The sequence below is a fragment of the Simochromis diagramma genome, unplaced genomic scaffold (assembly GCF_900408965.1).
Source record: "Simochromis diagramma unplaced genomic scaffold, fSimDia1.1 OVJJ01000753.1, whole genome shotgun sequence".
Taxonomy (NCBI): domain Eukaryota; kingdom Metazoa; phylum Chordata; class Actinopteri; order Cichliformes; family Cichlidae; genus Simochromis; species Simochromis diagramma.
Window position 1 is genome coordinate 22,552,170 of NW_024387523.1, and position 22,395 is coordinate 22,574,564.

The window sequence follows — 22,395 nt, forward strand, 5'->3', positions numbered from 1 at the left end:
AAAGCTGCTAACTTCACATCTCTGTAAAATTGATTCATGTATTTTAATTTTAACTACTTGACTTATTCGAAATTACATTTGATTTATTTTACTGACGTTAAGGCTCTGGGACTACCTTTAGTCTTAATAATGCTACAGATCCAACCGCTGGTGTAAAACTGCCAAATCAAAGATGGAGAGCTAGCTGCTGTGGTGTCACCACAGCAAAAGACCACCCAAAAGCATTTTTATGCTACCATGTTACCTATGAATACGAGATAAGTTAATCTGTTCACCCTAAGTGCCTCAATAGCTCAACTTTGGAACATGAAACAGTTTCACGATGCAATGGTTTATACATTAAACTAAACTACTCATGATGCAGTTAAGAAGAAAACTATGCGCCCTTGCAAACTGCTCCTCAGATGGTTTGGTGATGTATTTATTTTTTTGCCTTGACATACTAAAGAATAAACCAAAATAACCTAGCTTACTTAATTAAAGGGCAAGGGGGTAGTCCCACTTAAATAGACTAGCTGTAGCTTTAGGATCTGAAAAGCAAAGGTAGTGTTGAAGAGCCTTAAACCTGTAGACTTTCTAATAGCCAATAGAAGGTTTTTTTCTGGTTTGAAAAGGAAGTCTGATTCTATAGACACCTATGGGAAAATGGCACGTCTGCTGTCTTGCCCTGAGACCTCAGTAAAATGTTTCCCAACACATTTACTGTCTCTGTCTTTAGTTACGTTTTATTGAATACAACACAATGTTTGTTTTATGAATTTTGGTCCCCATTAGAGGATAAGTAGGGTGGGCCCATAGTTATTCTCATATGAGCATGCAGTGTCACGTCCACTCTTCAGTTTCCACTATCGCCAAGATGTTGATAGTGGAAATTTTCTGCCCAGGGCTTCACAACAGAGCTTCACTGACCACCAGTTGCCATCTTTTATATACAGTCTGTGCCTAAAACACTTACACTCCAAGTTGAGGTTTTCCATTATGGACTGAATTTGTTTTTCAGAAGCAAGTTAGCTCTTTGCTGTAGCTCAGAACAAAACTGTACCTTGTTCTTGTAAGTCAGATGCACTGTTTACAGTAAACAAGAAAAACAAGAAGCAGAGCTCATTTCATTTTTTTTTTGCCTCAATTTATACCCTGGTGCAGTAAGGAATCTCTCTTCCAGTGGTTGCATTATAAAAACGAGTAACCCGAGCAGCGGCTAAGCAGCACGAATTCTTTGCTCGGTGTCGATGGACTGATGTGTGAGCTTCACAGCCTGCAGGAGACAAAGGAGTAGGTAGAGTGTCAGAACAAGAGAGTCTACAAGCAAGAGACATGAAGTTGCCTGAATGCGTGAGCGTGCCCTGCACTTCAATACACTGCAAGTCACAGCACTGCATTGTGGGATATCTTCATCATGCAGCTATCGGCGAGACGCGATCGTTTCTGAAGGGGAAATTCTTGCTGAGCTGGCTCTCTCCCTTCACGGCAAAGGCTGAGGGTGGGCTGGACTTTTATTTAATGCTTCCTCTGTTTTCATGGCTGGTTCAGTGAATCTGAAAGTGAGACATCTATAATGTGGGAAGGTGTGGAGTGTGTTTTTTAGCTGTCCCTGTGTCTCCTGTCCCAGGCTTAATCCATCTCTCTGCATATGCAGCACTGCATTTAAGAAAGGATCTACATACATTCCTCACTCTTGAATTGTTTAATGTGGCTTTACTTGTCTTTTTATCTTAAGCAGACCAGGGCAAGCAAACCGGCTGCACATTCAGGGACGCGTCATCAGCTACATTCAATCAAACATTGCTGTGACAAGAGAGAAGTCACAGTGAAATAGGCAAGGCTGAGCAGGAGGTAGATTATGGTTGTGAGAACACAAAGTGGGGGTTAAATCCTCTTTATGTAAGTATGTTTGAGGGCAATGTTCTTTGCTTCATTTTAATATGGTGACTTAAGGGCAGGATCTCTCCCTCTTCTGCAACAGGGATACTCATCGGAGCTGGAATCAGTGTAATCACCAAGTGTAACACAGGGAATTTGAATTTGAGGACCTTCTTAGGACAACTCTGCGTTATGTACAGATAATAGGATTATTCTGAATAGCAGCCAAAGACATGCAATGATGAGTAAATATTACATGTTCTTTCTTTAATGACAAGAAAGTTTTAAGAAGTAATATTGTCAAAGCATTGGAACAACATTAGTCTAAATTATTTGGACAGTGCAAAATGGAAGTGATATGAATAAAAATGAACGTCTTTACTCGACATACTGTCACATAATGTGTGAAATGAAGCAATATGGCACCTACAGTTCTCCTACACATGCTCTGCAAACAGAAACACTGCCAGGTTATATATATTTTAAGTTCCATTCAGCACATTCTGCTTTGTGAGTCACGAATTTCCAAAGGATGTGTGATCTCCATATGATGGGTGATGCAAGGTGGAATTCATCCAAGAAGTGTAGGGGGGGGGGGGGGGGGGGATGTTGCTGGTGATTTTCCTTAGACAATTAACAAATGTCACAGAGAACATGCAACGTCGCCACGAGAGAGGTGGTAGAGGAAGAATGAAGGGAACCAGATATGGGGAAATGAAGTGGAAAGCTAAACAGAGAGCGAGAGAGAGGGGACAAAAAAGCGAAAGGGTCGCAACCTTGTCGTCAGTGTTTGTGCCAGCTAGCAGCTGGAAAAGACTGATGCTCCTGCCTCTCCCATCTGCCTTTCACACCCCGTCCCGCCAACCATCAGCTCCACATGACCAAAGCTTCTCGTTTTTCTTCTCATGTAACTGTGACTTTTTCTGTTTTCTATCACCCGCCTTAAGATCAATCTTAATTTCACTGATCAATAACTTTTGTCTAAGTTTCCCACACGACTTTTTTTCTAACGATAACGAGGCGATAACTAAATAAATACTAATGCACAGTGAAAAATCCATGATGACATGCATTGACACTTTCTTCATAAATGAGACGAAAAATTACGCAGATTGAAAAGCTGTTTGCATAAAAACATACTTGGTTTTTCCAAAAAAGGCTCAGGCTGGGGTCAAGTACATTAGAGGGTTACCTAGGCAACTTGAATGTCCACTTGCCACTGAATTGAGAAGAGTCACTCTTTCTTTCGGACACAGCTTTATACCTAACAGGGTTAACAACTTTAAGGTGTCGCTGTCCATGTAGCGTTAATGGTGTGGTTTTATTTTGTTTTCTTTGTTGTTCTTTGTTTCCTCACTGTAACCATCATAGGCAAGCAGAATATTTATTTTTTTATTCTTATTAGGTTGTTCTCCCAAGTCAGGAAACAAAGAAGATAATAATTATAAAACTATACACACATATAAAAAAAAATAAATTCCCCACTCGCCCCTGTGGGCGGTCAATCCTTCAAGCTCGGGTCCTCTACCAGAGGCCTGGGAGCTTGAGGGTCCTGCGCAGTATCTTAGCTGTTCCTAGGACTGCGCTCTTCTGGACAGAGATCTCTGATGTTGTTCCCGGGATCTGCTGGAGCCACTCGCCTAGCTTGGGAGTCACCGCACCTAGTGATCCGATTACCACGGGGACCACCGTCACCTTCACCCTCCACATCTTCTCGAGCTCTTCTCTGAGCCCTTGGTATTTCTCCAGCTTCTCGTGTTCCTTCTTCCTGATATTGCTGTCATTCGGAACCACTACATCGATCACTACGGCCGTCTTCTTCTGTTTGTCTACCACCACTATGTCCGGTTGGTTAGCCACCACCACTTTGTCTGTCTGTATCTGGAAGTCCCACAGGATCTTAGCTCGGTCATTCTCCATCACCCTTGGGGGCGTCTCCCATTTTGACCTTGGGACTTCCATGTTATACTCAGCACAGATGTTCCTGTACACTATGCCGGCCACTTGGTTATGGCGTTCCATGTATGCCTTGCCTGCAAGCATCTTGCACCCTGCTGTTATGTGCTGGATTGTCTCTGGAGCATCTTTACACAGCCTGCACCTGGGGTCTTGCCTGGTGTGATAGACAATCCTCAATGGATCTTGTGCTTAGAGCTTGTTCCTGTGCTGCCATGATTAGTGCTTCTGTGCTGTCTTTCAGTCCAGCTTTGTCCAGCCACTGGTAGGATTTCTGGATATCAGCCACCTTCTCTCTCTGCCGGTGGTACATACCGTGCAGGGGCCTGTCCTTCCATGATGGTTCCTCGCCTTCCTCCACTTTCTTGGGTTTCCGCTGTCAGTTGGGGCCATCTTCGTGATGTATTCGTGGATGTTCCTTGTCTCATCCTGGACTGTGGTGCTGACACTCACCAGTCCCCGGCCCCCTTCCTTCCGCTTAGCGTACAGCCTCAGGGTGCTGGACTTGGGGTGAAACCCTCCATGCATGGTGAGGAGCTTTCTTGTCTTTATGTCAGTGGCTTCTATCTCCTCCTTTGGCCAGCCTATTACCCCAGCAGGGTACCTGATCACGGGCAGGGCGTAGGTGTTGATAGCCCAGATCTTGTTCTTACCGTTCAGCTGACTCCTCAGGACTTGCCTGACCCTCTGCAGGTACTTGGTGGTTGCAGCTTTTCTAGCGGCCTCTTCATGGTTCCCATTCGCCTGCGGGATCCCCAGGTACTTGTAACTGTCCTCTATGACTGCAATGTTGCCTTCTGGTAGCTCGATACCCTCAGTTCTGACTACCTTCCCTCTCTTTGTTACCATCCGACTACACTTCTCCAGCCCGAATGACATCCCGATGTCATTGCTGTATATCCTGGTAGTGTGGATCAGTGAATCGATGTCTCGTCTGGGTGGGTGTTAACAGGTTGACAAAGATGTGAATTTTTCCGACTAACTGCGCAGTAATGATGGAAGCCTGCCAACACTGAGACCTGAACGTTCTCGCACAGTCACAGCTCAAACCATAAATATCCCATGATATCAATAAAATAGAAGAAGTCATTTTTCTTGTGGCAGTTATCTTGAAGAACCAGACTTTTGTTTTCATAAGATAAAGAAATAAACTGATTCATATTCTTGAGAAAAAAACAGCTTTGTTACCTTGAAATTAGGAATCAGAATACAATTTCCCGTTGACTGACATAAAAAAATGGATAATATAACTGCGATATCAACAGAAAATGTAAAAAAGCAAATGGTATCATTATCTTCCAAATTAATCTATAACTTTATTGTTGTGTGTCTCTTTGGTAAGTGAAACAAACAAGGATGCAGACACAGTATCGACATTTGGTTTGTCACTGTCAGTTCATGATCCAAGGACATGAACAATCGTGTTATCATGTAAAAGATAAAAAGGTGCTTTCAGTTCACCTAAGACTGATGTGTATTATGACCAAGTAAAATATTAAAAAGGAAAACTGAATTCTCTCAGGCTAAAATGTGGGAACTGCCACAGTGAAGTCCACGGGCCTGTCTCTCCCCCCCCCCCCCTCTACTCGTTTCTCATCACAGAGCAATCCTTGACCTGAATAAGCGAATAATTGCCTTCAGCAACAAAAGAAGGAAGCTGATGCTTAGAGAATAATTACCAGCTTCATCTTGGGAAGTGTGTGTGACACTGCAGTGTGTCTTTGTCTCGTAGGACTCCTGCACGCTGCTCCGAGTGCGTCCTTGGGGCTAGTGCAGGTTGCTGCTGTGGGACATGAACTAAAATACACGTTAGTGCCTCGACAGCTCTTCACCCTGGAGGTGTCGCTCCATAAGGGATGTCCCCTTTTTTCGAGCCCCTGGAGAACTCCAAAAACAGCGCAGTCCACCCTTTCATTCCCTCATCAGTGTCTACGAGACATTTCACTTCCCAGGCAATGTGTTACCGCTTGCAGGTTGAAAGGAGAGAGGTTTCAGTATCTTGTTTAACTTACCATTGCATTATCATCTACATTGTAGCTAAAGCTAACCAGAAGCCTTTCAGAAGATCAGAGAGCTGCTAAAGTCTTAAATTTTTGTCACGTAGAATTATGTTATTCTTGTTTTCCCTGATTGCCAAGACTCGGGCAAGCTAAGGGTTAGCTTTAGGGTTATGGCTGGGGTTGTTGCAATGACTTAGATGGTAGAGGGTTGACTTTACTACTTTGGTAGCTTTTTAATAGTCAGGTAGCTAAAACCAGGACACTGCACGGCACATCTGAACCCACTTTTAGTTAGTTTAATAATGAGGAGAAAGGCCACAGGGCTGGGTTCTAGGTTCTGTTGCCAATTTGCATTGGCAGGAACGGGACAGAAAGATCTAGAGCAGTGATACCATGGGAGCACAAACAGCAGCAAGCTAGGCCCAAGGCATTTACTAAAGATCAAGGGCTGTTAGAAAATGACAAACTGACACTAGAAATGGTTTAGAGTGGACAGAAGATGCTGGAAGGAGGACAGAGGATAAGAAAAAGGAGAGGGTAAAAGAGAGGATAGGGAAGACGGGTGTGGTATGTCAGCAGATCAATTCCAGCTAAGGATAGAACTATATCAGGATCCTCCTTCACCTCAGTGACAGGAATAGCTGCACTTGTAACTCCTGGGGGAAATTTGTGGATGCTATAGATTTGTTTAGGGGACAGTCTCACAGACACAATTTCAGTTATATCCTTGATGGTGATCTTGGAATGCTATAAATGAGCTGGACAGTTTGCTCCGTTGTCCAGTCGTCCTGTGTTTGCTGCATTGCCAATAACTGATAGTGTCGCTGACTGGGCAGCAGGATGTTAATGTGAGAGCATAGTAATATCCATCCTCTATGGTGCACAGTGTGGGCCCCAAAACAAAACAAAACAAGGAAGGAAGATTAACATAAGAGGATGGATATGAGCCAGGCACTAAAATAGTATTAACTGATAACATTTAGTAGCTCTTTACTTTTTGACCTTAAACCTGTAGGTCTACTATAGGTTGATGATGATAGACTGATCGATGAAGCCACTCACACACACATATTTATTTCAAAGTATGCAGAAGTGTAGGCACGACCTTGTGTGCAGGTGCCTGTGCATGCCCAGACATGCCTGTGCTGCAAATAATGGGTATATGTGGAGATGCGACATGAAATTATAGTGAACTTCATATTAATCTCCCAACATCATCGTCCATCGGCACATCCTGGGGTTCAGTTTATTAAAAATGATCAGTAACAAACATCTGCATCAGATTCAGATAAGGATTGGTGACATTGGGGTTTTTTTTCTAAATAAGCCGGTTTGTACCAGTGAGGGAAAAAAACAAGAACTTTCTCACTTGAAATTAAAGCTGTTAGAACTTGAACTGAACAGAACAAACACTAAAGATATAATCAGGAACACAACTTGTAGACTGTTGCAAACAAGGATTCAGATATTAATGGTTATTAATCTTAGATGACAGATCGAAGTGATCCATAATTTCCACCTCTACTTCATGTACACTAATATTTTCCTACATGTGGTATCATTGGTGAGAACTGCTCCAATAATCTGCCTATAATCCTTAGTCCATCCACAGGAGGATTACCATACCCTGATAGCTGTGTGGCTGCTATACCAGCATGTTAGCATGGGACTAAATGGCTCAGATTATGATGAGTTAAAGGACATCAGGTTAAATGAGTGGTGCAGCTCAGTCTGATGGGTAATTATTTTGAGTTATTACTCATGCATAGATTAGATTCTATCTCTGCTAGGGCTTTGGTATATATACATCTGCACATGAAAGGAGACAGACAAGATGTGCATCTGCAAATACCTTAATAACCAAGTACTTTGAGACAAAGTAACAGATGAATATTATTGACAATCCCTCGGCAAGTTTCTCATCCTGTCGATTGGCTCCACAGGCATGGACTGTAGCCAGTAATAGTAGTATTTATGCTTTTTGCTGTTTAAACTCAGCACAGTAGGACATGAACCAGTTCTCCTTCTTGATTTAAAACATTGTGTTTAATTCATGCTGTAGATGGTGTAGCCCAGCACCCTACAATGTAGCCTCACGTATATCTGACAACAACACGACATAGCATCGCAGACCCTAATGATTGTGATAGGTCTGTTTGGTAGTAAACATGGTATTGATTAGTTCAAGCTTACTTGTTTCTAGCGTGCTCTTGCTAATGCTAATGCAGTTGTAGCCAATTTTCTTATTTTCATAATCTAACAATAATCTAAAAATCACCCCAACTGGTCGTGGCAGATAGCTGCCTGTCCCTGGGCCTGGTTCTGCTGGAGGTTTCTTCCTGTTAAAAGGCGCTTACTCATAGGGGGTCATACGATTGTTGGGTTTTTCTCTGTATGTGTTAATGTAGGGTCTACCTTACAATATAGTGCCACTGTTGCTATGATTTGGCAGTGTATAAATAAAATGTAATTGAATTGAATTAAATATTCTGTGTGAGGGCTTGAGAGTTTCTGAAGTTGTCTTTCTTGTCTGCATTTCAGTGAAAATTTGTTTGAGATTTATTAGCCCCAAGTCCAATATGGATAGCTCTGTTTTACTTTTCATGGTATTACAATGGAGACACACCGGGGGACAAGTTAAAACCTGTCTGACCACAGGACAAGAGAATCACTGGAGGGACAGCTGAATGATATTTGAAACTGATCTACCTGCCCTGCCAGCAGGAAAACACAAGAAAGGAAGGGCGAGTGCTAGCTGGTTAGCAGCAACTGAACTTCCAAAAAGCCAGGGACTGTCCTCTAGAAAATCAATTGTGGTTGGTTAATATACCAGGGCAAATAAAGTCTGTGTGTTGGAAATGTTGATCAGACATGATATTTACCTCAGAACGTTAGTTTAAAAAAAGCTGTGAAAGGTTTCCTAACTGTCAGAAAGCCCGTGATAGTGGCTGGTAGTTTTCTGTCTGGGTTTTCATATTGGTTTTTTCTTGGTGGAAGCTGTAGAGCATGTCTGGCAATGGAAAACCTTCCTGACAATGAGTTAGAAGTATTTAGTTAGAATATTGCCTAATATTGTGTTACAGACTTGCCATGCTCAGCTGCTGAGGTCAAGTTGTCTCCAGGAGGAAGATGAGCAAACTTGCGGCTGTATCACCAACCCTCACCCCTTCTCCCCCATGGGAGCTCGATTCCTGGTGATATAATAGGCTGTCTTAGTAGAGGGCCACGGTTCAGCCTGTCAGCAGCCTGTCTCCTGTCTTGGGTTTGCACAATGAGCAGCAGACCCTATGGATTTTCATATATTATTATGCTCAGGCCCTGTGCTAGAATTACACACTCGCTAAAGGTCAGAGCAGATACGAAAACAGACGGCGAGAGGAGGGAGGGAGGGAGGAAGGAAGAGGAAAAAGTCACATTAATTATCCATCAGTGTTCCACTTGTTTTGTGTAGTCTTTTTTTATTGCTCCTCTTTTGCTCTTTCTTTTCCTCCTCTTAATCTGCTACCTTTACAGAGTGAAACCTAACCTCGCAAACATTCTTCAGTCATGATGTCTCTCGGTCTCACATATGGTCTAATCATCGAAAGGAAAAAGCTCAGCTCCCTTTGATGCGCCAACTGTGCCGACACCCTGCTCGCAGTCTCCTCAAACCTGGCCCTTCCCACACAAGCACATGGTGCGCTTCAGTTGGGAAGCTAGCTAGAACACCCTCCCGTGCTGTGAATGTGCAGACAGATGCAGAGCTGACCTGAGCCGTATGCTGGCTAGCACACAAGTCTTCCTCAAAGCAACAGCTCAGAGTGTTTGTGCACTCAGCCAAATGCTTCGTTTTCTGTCTGAACATGTTTACGGTGCACTGATGGGTTTTCGCCATTAGCTGCAATGAAATCAAAAAATAAGGCTGTAATAGCTGCCCACACCTTCCCGTTTGTGAACACTCTCCCTGCTCTGTTTCCATGCATGAAACGGTTAGTGTAAACAGCACGAAGTGCATTACCAAAGGTACTGTTCAGATTCTGTTTCAACCTAAAAATTCATAACAAAAAGTGTGTAGCTACAGCACACAATTGCTTTTGCCTCGGACGCAGCGGTTGTGTGCGTTTGCAGTCGCTCAAGGCAGAATCTCTCTGCAATTCTGGCCCATGCATGTGTGAGGGGAGCAGAATGAAGTAGTTAACAAATGCATGCTGGCTACATGGTGAATTTTGCCTTAGTGACTGTGAAGATGAGCTTCCCAGTGTCAATATTTTATAAGGAACTGCCGTGAGTAGGCTTTCCACCAGTCCGGCTTCTTGAAAAATATTACATAAATATTATATAAATGAATATCTTCTTTCTTTCTTGTCACGTGGGACTGGCTGGCTCATATATCTTTCCTATGAGCAAAAAGTAAAGAATATCCGTACATTCCTGAGTGCTGATATATTTGGGCATGTGCATCTTTTTTTTCTTTTTTTTTGTATCATACATGAACCCTCTGAGGTCTAGATTATCATTTATGGTGACCCTGCACTAACCCTGTGCTACCAGAATATGTAATTTTGTTGTTTTTAAAAACTGTTTCTCTTGGGTCTTGGCAGTCAGGAGTGAACATTCTTACTGGCACTCATAAAAATCTGATTTTGATGTTTTTCCAATCAAAGTACTTTTACTTACCCCTAAAACAAAGGGTTAGGGTTGGGATTGGAGTTTGGGGATAGGGTTGATGGTGTTGCTGATGATGACTTCAAGCACAAAGAGGTGAAGGTATTTAAGTCATGAAGGTAAACCTTTTTCCCACAAGTCAGTCAAAAACTGGAGCAGTTGGTGGTATGGACAGTAATTTCATTTTGAACCATTCCTGTTCCCATTAAACAAAGTGTTCACGGCTGGATACAGATCGTTTATGGAGTTTCCTGTAACTCCTTACAAACCACTATCACTGCTTTCCAGAGTTTGATTTGTCTCAGTTGGAATGATTATTTTGTGTCTGCTAGCATAGAGTTAAGTTTTAGGGTCATCATCAGATTCCCTAACAGAGAGCCAATCTATATTCTGCCGATCTGTTGGCGACCCAAGGAAATAGATAAGTTGTGGGGGAGGGGGACTGCTGAATGCTTTCAGTCATGAAATTGAGATTTGTACTCCTGGATACAGGACATTATTTCCTGTCTTTGTGACCTAGATGGAAATAGCATTGCCCTCTGATGGATGTGTTATAAATGAGGTCAGCCTCCTCTCAGATGGAGGTCTGAGGTTTTGAAAAGAGGTCTACAATTGGGCCGATGACGAAGGAATGCTGGTGGTATCGCAGCATTAATACCACCTGCCTTAATGGTGTGTAGACTGGTCTTTAGACGTCGAAACCACTTTTAGTTGTTTTAGCACTGGGATGTTGGCAATAGATTCTTACATTTCGGTGCACTGGGGTTGGATGATTAATTAGACTTCAATTTATTAAGATGTTGACCTTTAAGAGAAGAGAATCCAGTTAAAATGATTATTTTTCCATATAATCACACTACAAGGTTTTCCCTTTTCAATTAAAGCAGTGCTCATTCATCCTTCTCAAAACCCCAAACTTACTCGCCGTTTAGTTCAGATGGAGCCGAGACAATGGAAAAAGGACCTTTGGTCATCAAGACTATATCTGAAAAATGTCAAAGTCATAACAAGATTTCCAGAAGGGAACCTTTGACAAGACCATTAACTGTTCCCCGGCAGCTGCCTGTGTCTACAGATCCAGCAGATTGTGGTGGAGGCTGTGCCATAATTTCTTTATTTTTCATCTAAATTAGATTTTTAACTGGCAAAAATTCCCTGTAAAAAGATGCAATTTTCAAAAAGTCAGTAATGCACAATTCTTGAACGAGTTATTGTGTTACATTAAGAGTTTTGGCACAACAGAGTAGACCCTGTTTCCATGCACTGGACCAATCCCAGTTCACTCTGAAGATCTTGAAGATCCATTTGGGATGCAAGGAGTTTGGAGTCTTGGTCTCTTCACAGTGCTCCTTACTCGTGAATAGTTTTTGTTTTGTGGGTGAATCTGATGGAGAGTGGGACTGTACCAAACAGAAGACTGCTTATAACTGGGGATCTTCTTACTCAATTAAACAAGGAAAAAATATTAGACTGACCGCTGGTCTAAAACTAAGAAACACTAAATATCAAGTTAAATTTGAGAATTGCTTAATGGACCATGTCAAAAACCAGTAACAAAAACATTTGAAACCATTAATCACATTCATTCTTTTTCTGTCTTCTTGGTCATAAAAGCAAAGCAACTATAAAAAAAATCATAATTCACGATCAGTCACTGAGTAGAGGTTTTCAGTTTGACCTTTCGAATTCACAGTGGGGATTTACTGCTTTTGTGAGTTTCCATGACAGTAAATGGAATATCATTCGACTGTAATTTATAGCATCCTTGAAATCTTTAGCTTCACTATTAATTGCAGCATTAACCTCTTGACATATAAGTGTCTGTGGTTAGGGCTAGGATGATTGTGAGTCTCATGCTAAGCCAGCACATTTTTAGAAAAATTTCATAAGTTTTTCCCATCTCAAATGGGCAAATTTTCCATAAAAAGAGAGCCCTACCACCAACCGGAGCGAGACACTGCGATCTTGGTGCAAACAGAATAAATAGATATCCATTGATTATGTTCATAAACAGAATACATATTGAACAAATAGGAAAGATTAAATAAACAGCTTGCAGTTCTCTGAATCGATTGCAATAATATGTGAAGAATGATTAGCAGCTATTTCAATTATGTGAAAAGCTCCATCAAAAAAGGCGTCCCTGATTTACCCCTAAACTCTCCTCTTCATCTGTCTGTTTTTCTCTCCGTCTCTCAGAGAGGTGAATGCCACATAAGCCTTTTAAGCCTTAGCCCGCTGCACTTATGTGACCTTAGCTGTTACTTCATCATACCCCAATCTCTTCTTATCGTTTTATACATTAGTCATTTTGAATGAAGGAGGAACGGTTTTAGATCATACTGTATTGCATTGTGTGTGTGTGTGTTCAGATAGCCGTGACTACTCAGTAATGTGTGTGTTCCCTGTTTGATAGCAGGTTATTATCAGCATTTAGTCCTGCTCTGAAAACTCTCTCTGCAGCAGCAAAGAGCTCCACACTGAGGACCAGTCCTCATTCTTATTTTTAACCACTCCATTAATGTCTTTTCTTTCAATAACTTTCAGTTTCTTCAACAATCCTTCTTCCTGTACTCTGCCTCTGCTTCTTTATGTCTATTTTTCCCCACTGCTTCTTAAGATGGAAGCACAAGAATTTGGAGACTTGACGAACTGATTTGTATTGATCAGCTGCCTCTGCCAGGCAGCCAGTGACAAGGCACAATATGGAGCAGGTTCAGGAAAGGAAGGATGGGGTTGATGGGAGAATTATTCTTAAAGGGCAATGATCATATCTATTATTTACACAAGAAAAGCTCTTAGTTGGTTCATTTTTGTGAAATACTAATGAATTGTTACTAAATCAACATTCCCCCTAAGTTTTACTGAACATTTTAGCATTTTCCAGCTTCTGTCTGATTTAGTCCCATAACATCACGTGTTTGGGGGGGTTTGTCTTATGAGTCTTTATAAGTTTATAAGTCTTATAAACCCCAATTCAAAAAGCAGACAAAGTAAACAACTAGTAAGCTTTTAGCACAGACTTTTGTTGCTAAAGATCTGAACAATCCCTCATTAGTTTTAGCAAACAAGCTAGCTAATGCTAGCAATGAAGTGCTAATGTTACCTTTTGCTTCAAAGGCATTTGCAGCCATTTATAAAAGGTGTTTAATGTCATCACCGTTTGTAAAATGTAATTAAAATGTTCACAATCAGAGGACAGTGTTTTACCGCTTTTGCTACATTGCAACCATTAGCATCAAGACCTTTGATCTTAGCCTTTCAAAAGAAATGGTCCCAGTTCAATCATACTCGGCATGATCAGTTATTCCTTTAATCTTACATTACTGCATCTATCATACCACCACTTTGCATTCTGTTGATAACATTAGGTACTTTTGAAAAAGTTTAAACTTTTTTTTTTAATTAATAGTTAGTAGCTTTAAAGTTGTCAAAAATCTCATCCCACTGTATCGGTATTTCATTATGCCCAAAACTCTGCTGAATGCTTTAGTTCACCATAAGTGCGCTGTTGAATATATTCAAAGTTTTTTAAACGAGGTCTAAAATTGATTTTCCTCATTGGTGCCTTCAGGGATGCTGCAAAAAAAGATTTGTATTCATGAATTATTTTGCCCTTTAAAGGATAAACCATGAAGAATTCTGGTGGTGACTGGATGTCATAACGGAGATAGGATTTCAGAAGCAATAAAGGAAGAGTGAAATTCAGAAGTAAGTTTCGGGAATAAGATTTGCAAGTTGCAGTCAATGACACAATGACCCAGCAGTTCTGATAACTCGTCGATCAGAGATCTTTTTGTTCCTACGTGTTCACAAATAATTTTATTTCCAAATAATCTATTCTTCCAACACTTACAGTTCACTCTTCACCAGCTTCACTCTTTGCAGGCTTGAGAGTCTTAACCTCTTAGGATCCTGCTTCCACATATGTGGACATCACATTTTGGGTTATTTAGACCAAAATACTCAATTTTGCTTCACAAGGGCCTGATATCCACTTACGAGAACATTATACTGCCACTGTTCTATCGAAATTTTAAATGAATATCCTCATATGTGGCTCTCATTTTTCTTAGAAACAAAAATTAGGTAAAAAAAAATAATCTGGTAATTCTTTGTTTTTACATTCATCAGGTCCCAATCAGCCCAAATATCAAAGAGAAATTAAAAATGCATGCTGTGGATGAGTTTGGGTCTCAGGAGGTTAAGGTGTGTTTTCATTTTTTTTGGTTAGGGTTTTTTGCTGAGGCAGTCCGTGAGGGTGGAAGTTGTTATATAAAGGAGTGCCTTCAATCTGCATTCTTTCTAATGTACAGTAGGGGACGACTCCTCTGGTTCCAAAAAGTGGTGCATTTGTATAGAATTATATGAGAAAACAGCCCTGCGCTGGATCTGTGAGCTCAGTAAATGCTGTAATATCAATATAATACATTTATAGGGTTGGCTGCTAGTTTTAAATCTCGTTGAATACAACATGATGGTAATTTTGCAAAATAAAGTATGAGCCCATTACATACAATTGATTTATACTTCTGTGTAAAATATTTCTGAAACCTTATGCTGGAGCCTACGCTGTAAGCTAACATGAACCTCCCTGGAAATGCATCCATATGATGAACTGACATAAATACTGGCAAAGGTGCTGACCACTTGCAAAGGCTTTATTGTAGACTCTACACAGATTCATGGCAGTAAAAATAAAAATATAAAAGTATAATTTAAGCTTTAGAAACTGCAAGGGTACGTAACGGGTGAACAGGAGTGGACCAAACGATGACAATAAAAAGAGAGCAGTTAAGATGCAAATATCTTTCAATCTTTTACTATGTTACCATTTTCTAATTTGTCACCTACACAGTGCACAAATAAAGTTATCATCAAAAGTGAGAAAAGGTGTCAAAAAATAAGACTCAAATTCTTTTGTGAGAACAATCGCTGTGAGACCAGGCCAGGCTATCGCTTATCCCTGCAGTGACAGGGAGAAGCACCAGGAGGGCTGCTCCAATAGAAGAAAAGGAAATTGTTGGGCAGAAATTACGGAAAATTGTGAGGGAGATAAAAGCATGAAGAGCAGGACGGGAAGGAAAAGAAAGCGGCCCAGCATCTCAGGTGGCCTCTCAGATTGCTGCTCTTTGGCTCTTTGAGAAGAAGCAACGGGAGACGGCAGACTGAAAACACTCGAGAATAATAAAATAAAATCAATGGTGCCTGTCAGTTTTTTTGATCTGTCGCTCTTTTCACATGGCACCAGCTTAGTGTGCTTTATTCAAGTACCGTACCACCCCTGTTGTCTGTCTTCTCTCCAGTCCTCTTGCTTTTTTCCCTCCCTCTCTCTATTCCTTTTCCTCCCTAATGACTGAGCTACTGGCAGGCGATATGAAGGCGGCATTTTCTCATCGTAAAAGCATATTAAACAGTCAAGAAAGAGACCAACTCTCTGAAATGTTAAATTGAACTTTGGACTTATCTCTAGCTTGCCTTTTTTTTAAAAAAAACATTCATCCTTTCTCTTTTCCCATTTCCACCTCTCCATCTCAAACTTTTCTGCCTCACTACTCTCTCTTTCAATTTATTGCTGCTAAAATTGGGCAGATGTTCTGTAAAAGCCTTTTATTAAAAACCTGATATTGGCCAGCCAATGCCATCCTCCTCTTTTATAATGGCAGTGCCTCCCTGACCACAGTTAGTCAATATAGTTTTAATACTTTTTATTTCACATGGGCGCCCAGAGAAATAATTTCAGCCTGGTGTGGGAGGATTTTACTGAACGGTCTGTAAAACCTGCAATGAAACCTGCTTCAATCCTCCTTAAGGAGCAGCTTACACAACTAGAAGAACTAAATTACTTGTAGAATCAACTGATGTGCTCTAAGGTACTTCTGATGGGTTTTCTGGGTAATATAATTGTATCTATCTATCTATATAAAATGTATCTAGCACATAATAGCAGGGTGCAAGATGCTAGCAGGCAGGGCATTCATGGAACGCTATAACCAAGTGGCCGGCATATTATGACAGCAACATCAGGAAGAAGGAACAAGAGAAGCCGGAGAAGTACCAAGGACTCAGAGAAGAGCTCGAGAAGATGTGGAGGGTGAAGGTAACAAGCTAGCCGAGTGGCTCCAGCAAATCCCAGGAAGAACATCTGGTATCTCTGTCCAGAAGAGCACAGTCCTGGGAACAGCTAAGATACTGCGCAGGACCCTCAAGCTCCCAGGGCTCTGGTGGCAGACCTGAGCTTGAAGGATAGACCGCCTGCAGGGCCCAGAGGAGACATTTTTTCTACATGTGTTACATAAATGCCTGAAATCGTGAATGCTATGAAAAATAACTTATCATATTAGTTTTCCAATTAAATAAAAGCAAACAACAACAATAAAATGGTAAATAGAGCTTTAGCATCAACAGCTAACTTAATATTAATTTAACATAAGCATAAATAACACTGAGAAACCCAGTTATGTGATTCATTAATACTGCAATGTATGTCGCTAACATTAGTAAGGCAGCTAACTTGTTGACACAACTTTGTTCGATGGGATTTGCATGGTTTTGTTAGTCTGTATCCCCCACCTCTAGCTCTTGAGCCAAGCTAGCTAGCTAACATTCCCCCACCTCCAGCTCTTGAGCCAAGCGAGCTAGCTAGCTTTGAACTGTACGTTTTGCTGAATGCGGCGAGATCACTTCAACACCTCGATCAGACTCCCTCTAAAACAGCAAAGCAACAGCAAACTAAGTACCAAGCTTTTAAAGAAATGGGCCATTGGGTGATGTGAAGTTATCATGGTGTGTATATGACAACTTAGTAAAGACATTAGACTGTTACCTAAACAGGAGGGGCTACTATGAACCATACATCAGCTACAAAGGGACGTATAATGAGTGAATCGCTTTGTGTTTACTCAAAAATACCACATTTCTTTTTAATTAGTGAGAGTGTCAGACTGCAGTGCTCTGAAATTGCTCTGAAATTGTGTTTTTGGATTTTCAGGAAGGTACTTGGAAAAAACACAGTTGCAGATACTGTAATAAGTTTTGGTAGCACCTCTAAATCCACAGATCTGACTTTCTGTCACCTCTTTTCCCTTTCTCTCTGTGATCCTGTCTTTGCTCTTAAGCCATTTGTCTGTGTAGCTTTGTCTCTCTTCTTCGCCTGCCTTTCTCTCTTTTCTCCATGCGAAGATCATCAGGGTAGAAGTCAGTGACCCGCTTAGCAGCTCTGAAACAGATGTTCACAGGGTTTGTGTGTGTGTGCGTATGGACTTATGACGGGGCCTGACAACAGCAACTAACAAGCAGTGGGCACTTAAACTGGGGAGATGGATTAATGTTTTTTTCATCTTTCAGGATGGAAGGATAAGCAATAAAGGGACAGTAGGGATTGGGTTTGGGAGTTAGATTGGGATTAAAATAACTGTGGCTGTGGCTTCTTTGACCGACTGACATGCACACAGAGTTGTTGTGGATCACAGCTTGGTTAAAGAACAATTCTGAGGGGAAAGAAGAGAGTTGTGAGTTCACAGAAAAGGTCAGTGTGCTAGAATAGGTTTTGTTGTGCAGTTGTAGCATAGAGCACTGTCAGTCAGGCTGTCACTTTGCATTATTGAGTCTTTAGGACAGGATCTGACTGACTCGTGGCAGTAGCCATTTTTGTTAGAGCTTTAGGGATGGTCTTGATGAAATAATATAAAATATGATTGTAAAGATCACCATTGTGTTTAATACACAATGCTAACAATCTTATTTGTTGTGAAGACTCAGATCTAAAAGCCGAGCAGATTGCAAAAAAGCGCCATGACATTCCAGATTTTTTCATATGCGAACTTGTAACATATAATATGTTGTATAAGATATACACACATGGAAAGGATTGCATTTCTGCATTGTGAAAAAAAAGGAAGTAAACATCAAGTGATTATGAGCTGGTCCTGATATTTCAAAACAAGAAAAGGAAGAAATGGAGGTTCAGTTCTCAGCAGAAGGCAGCAACGGGGAGGTCTGAAGAGTTGAAGCTGTATGACGGCTGCTTTTGTACACATTTCAGGATGTGAGTGGGGAACTTTCAGCTCTTCACTTTCAGTAGAGGTGGGACCACATCAAAATTATGCAGGTGGTGTGAGCGGCTGAATTGAGAATAGTCGAGGCCCCAACATTTCTTTAACACACAAAATATTTTCTGTGTCCGGTGTGTAAAGGCCTTGAGCGTGACTACGAAGACAACCCGTTCTCACTCCCAAAGCGTAACATTTTACGCTAGGTGACAAATCGTCACCATATTACGTTTTCGGCTACCCACCACGTTCCTAAATGACGACCTCGGAAAAAGAGGAAATATGAGAACTGTCTGGACTGAACCTACACATGTTCGCTCTTTTTCTTCAAATCGCTTAGAAACACGCTATTTAACATCATTAAAGTCCTGGTTAAGGTCAGGAATAAGGTTATGGTCAGGGCTAGGGATAAGGTTAGGTTTAGGGCTGGAATACAGGGCTGGAACGTCTATTACCGCGGGAGCGTCATTGCACTGGATTCCAGCCATAACCCGCCGCGTACCATAAGAACGCCGAAGGTCTCCTTTCGCGTTCCTCAGGAACGCCGCGGGACGTGACAAAACGTCGACATGTTACGCCTCGGGAGTGAGAACGCTCTGACGAAGAACACATACCTAAAGTAAAGTCCTTATAAGGTAACTGTTTGTTTGTTTTTTGTTTTTTTAAGTCAGTTACTTCAAAAGCTGGATGAGCTTGCTCTTAGGATGCAGCTGTGGTTCCCATTCTGAGCCTTTCCACCAACAATAATTGCACTGGACCTCCATGAGAAGAGGAAAATCCCATGATCTGAGGATCTGTGGCTACATGTGGCGAAAGGTTCTCAAAAACCCTGATGTGAACATTTTAGCAGGTCTTCACAAACTCACTCACTTTCTGTTTGTTTTGTTTGGATATCAGCCCAAATCATCTGCAGCGTTTCACAGAGACATCATGTGGAAGCAACCCTCGTGGCTAATTGAAGCAGAGGTTGACTGTTTCTGTTTGTCATCGGGAAACCTTTGTTGCTGTTATTTAATCACCTTTGTCTCAACAATTAAATTTCACATTTGGGCAGCGTGGGAAGGAATTATTAATCGTTACAGGAACTAGAAAGTGTGTGCATCAGTGAGTGCGTGATGGGTGTGTGTTCTCCAAATGCTCATCCAAGGCACAATGGTGCACTCGGTCTGTTCAGCTAAAACGTAAATTACTGGTTTACAGCAACTACCTACTCATTTCACATATAGCCTTCAGCGGTGCAGGCACCACCACCCAGTTACTCCTTGAGGAGAAATAGATTTATGTCTGTCTTTGTGGTTGGATTGCACATGATGTTTAAGACAAACTGAACTCTGCTCAGAGTAAAAAAATCAAAGGTTTGTGTGTTGAAGATTTGATCACTCAAACTATTTAAAAACATCCTGGACTTAAAATTTGAAACAAGCTCTTCTGGGAAAAAACAAAAAGAAAGCACTGGTCCTCAGGTGTTTCTAAAATAACCTTCAAAACCTGACGCCCTTCAGAATCAAAGCAGCTCCAAGGTGTGAACTTGACAGGAAACACTGGCGTTGCGCCAAGTAAACTGCATTTTTCTGACAGCTGGCAAAGGGTCGAAAATTGCAGTGTATTCTGGGTAGTTGCCACCATGTTGGTGTTCGCTCAAAACCTAAACAAAGATGGACATCAACAGGTAGTTACTCAATATTCAATGCTGTACTGTAATGTGTTTTGTCTTTTTTCCAATTCGATAAAACACAATATTTCCTTATTATTACATACTAATATTTTGTAACCATGTAACAATTACTGTAGATGTGTAACTGAAGTGCAACGACAGCACGAAGTCGGGACTGCAGAAGTTTTAAAACACGAAAGTATAAAGCTTTTGTTTGATTCAAGCCATACCACCATGTAGCTACAGCCTACATATAACTGCCACATTTGTAATGTAGCAAAATCCCTACGATGTCTTCAAGCCGTACATCGTCGGCTTCATGACCAGAGCAAAAGTCTTCCTCCACTCTGTAAAACACAGCTGTGCCACAGCAGTTCACCATTCTGATGACCCAAAAGCAGCTTCAGTCTCTGTATTTGCTTTTTTTCAACTTGGATTTGCACGAACAATGGTCCCATAATGCACTTTGTTGGTGACGACACGATCCCAACCTCCGTCACATCCCAGTCCTCCCTCTGCAACTTTCCCCAGACCCCAAACAGGAAGGACTCATAACTGATGGTTGCAGTTCCAGCGTCAGCAGGCTGGGGACTGACTACAAGAATTACTGTCAGTGCTCAAGCGTTTACAGTAAAGCCTAATTTTATTAGCCGAGTAAAGAGATGGTTGAGTGCGTGGGTTTCGCTTCTGCGATGGTGCAGCTCTCGCCAATCAGTGATAAACACCACGCCGTCCACCTCAAATGCCCCACCAGCTCGCTTTGACTTTGTAGAGGTCACGTAAACACAAACAGGCCCGCGCTTGTTCCCGCTTCTTTGGGCACGTACACGAAAAGCTGACGGCGTAATTACCGAGCTCGACCGAGGAGAAAGTGGAGGTCAGGAAGCGTCTCGTCAGAGGTGTTCAAGCCCGACTGATACTGTAATTTTAATTTGCATTGCCACACACACAGAAGTCACAGAACACTTTGATGGCTGAGCACAAGCTAATTAGTGGTCCAAAGTAAGGAAACAAAGTTAACAAGCACAAGTTTGTTGGACCTTTTTTTTACTGAAAGATGTTACAGTGCAGAACTATATAAATGTTTGTATAGAAAGCTCTACCACAAGAAATACCACAAAGACATCATTTTAAATGAGGCAACCACTGCATTTCAACCCTAATTGGTGGCAATTTAAGGTATATTTAGTTTTTTTTCCTACTGTTAAAATCTCTTACTCTATGTATTTAATCTTTAACCACTATTGCAATGTACAAATTGCCTCCAAAGTACCTTCATTACATTATTAATAGGTAAATGAATCGGATTTTATATAAGTGATGTACTCCTTTTCATAGTAATGGTTTTATTGTTTAGTTGAATCATTGAAATCGCATTTTGTGCAGCAGGTTGATCTGACATGAAGATTAGGAGATCTGAAGGCACACACCACACGGCTGATTTGACACACAGACACGCAGCTGGCTAAATAATCCCATAAAAATGTGATCAGTGGGCTAGCGCTTGACGTCACCGGGGCGCGCTCAGGATTATTTAACGTTTTGCGACTGTGATGTGGCAGTTTAAAGACTTGCGTAACATCTCGTGTCAAACGGACTGGGAAACAATATCGTCACAAGGCTTGCTTTGATTCCATTAAAAGACTTTGTGTGAGTTGCAAAGCTGTGCTGTCTGTTTGGAAGTGTCTATGTTACTGTTCCATGGTTTGCCCGATCATTTTATTTGTTCAAGCAGAAAGCAGCTGCTGGTTTTAATTGTAGCCAACAGTCGACTGTGCGAACCCTCTCTTCTAATCCCTCATATGTTTTGTTTTTGTTTTTTTCGTCTGTTGCCGAGCAGCTTTGGTGACGTTGCGCTGTTTGCACTTCTCAATTGTCACTCGAGTTCACCCTCCTCTCTTCTTAATTGTTGCTGACCTCCCGTTTCCTTATCTCTGATTGACAGGTGTGAAAAGCAGCCTGGCTAGTGCTGTAGTCGCTGTTGTTGTCAAGGAAACCCAAAGTCCCATCCCGTTGCCATGGGGAAACAGAACAGCAAACTGCGGCCAGAGGTGTTGCAGGATCTCCGTGAGAATACCGAGTTCTCCGACCACGAGTTGCAGGAGTGGTACAAGGTGCACAATTCACACCCTGAACACTGTGCAAAAGTCTCGAGCCCGCCTTCAACTCTTTATACTCTCCTTCCAAGGAGCAAGACATTATTGTAAAGTTTTAAAGTGGTCTTGAGCAA

The 22,395-nt window shown here is 41.6% G+C and overlaps 1 protein-coding gene across 1 annotated transcript in view; it reads left to right on the top strand.

The window, feature by feature from the left end:
- The window catches only part of LOC120726686 (hippocalcin-like protein 1), a 52,987-nt gene that overhangs the window by 11,083 nt on the left and 19,509 nt on the right, over nt 1–22,395 (top strand). The window contains exon 2 of the mRNA XM_040020460.1: nt 22,111–22,279. Coding sequence (XP_039876394.1) covers nt 22,184–22,279 — 96 coding nt within the window. The 5' untranslated portion in view covers nt 22,111–22,183. The remainder of the gene's footprint in view (nt 1–22,110; nt 22,280–22,395) is intronic.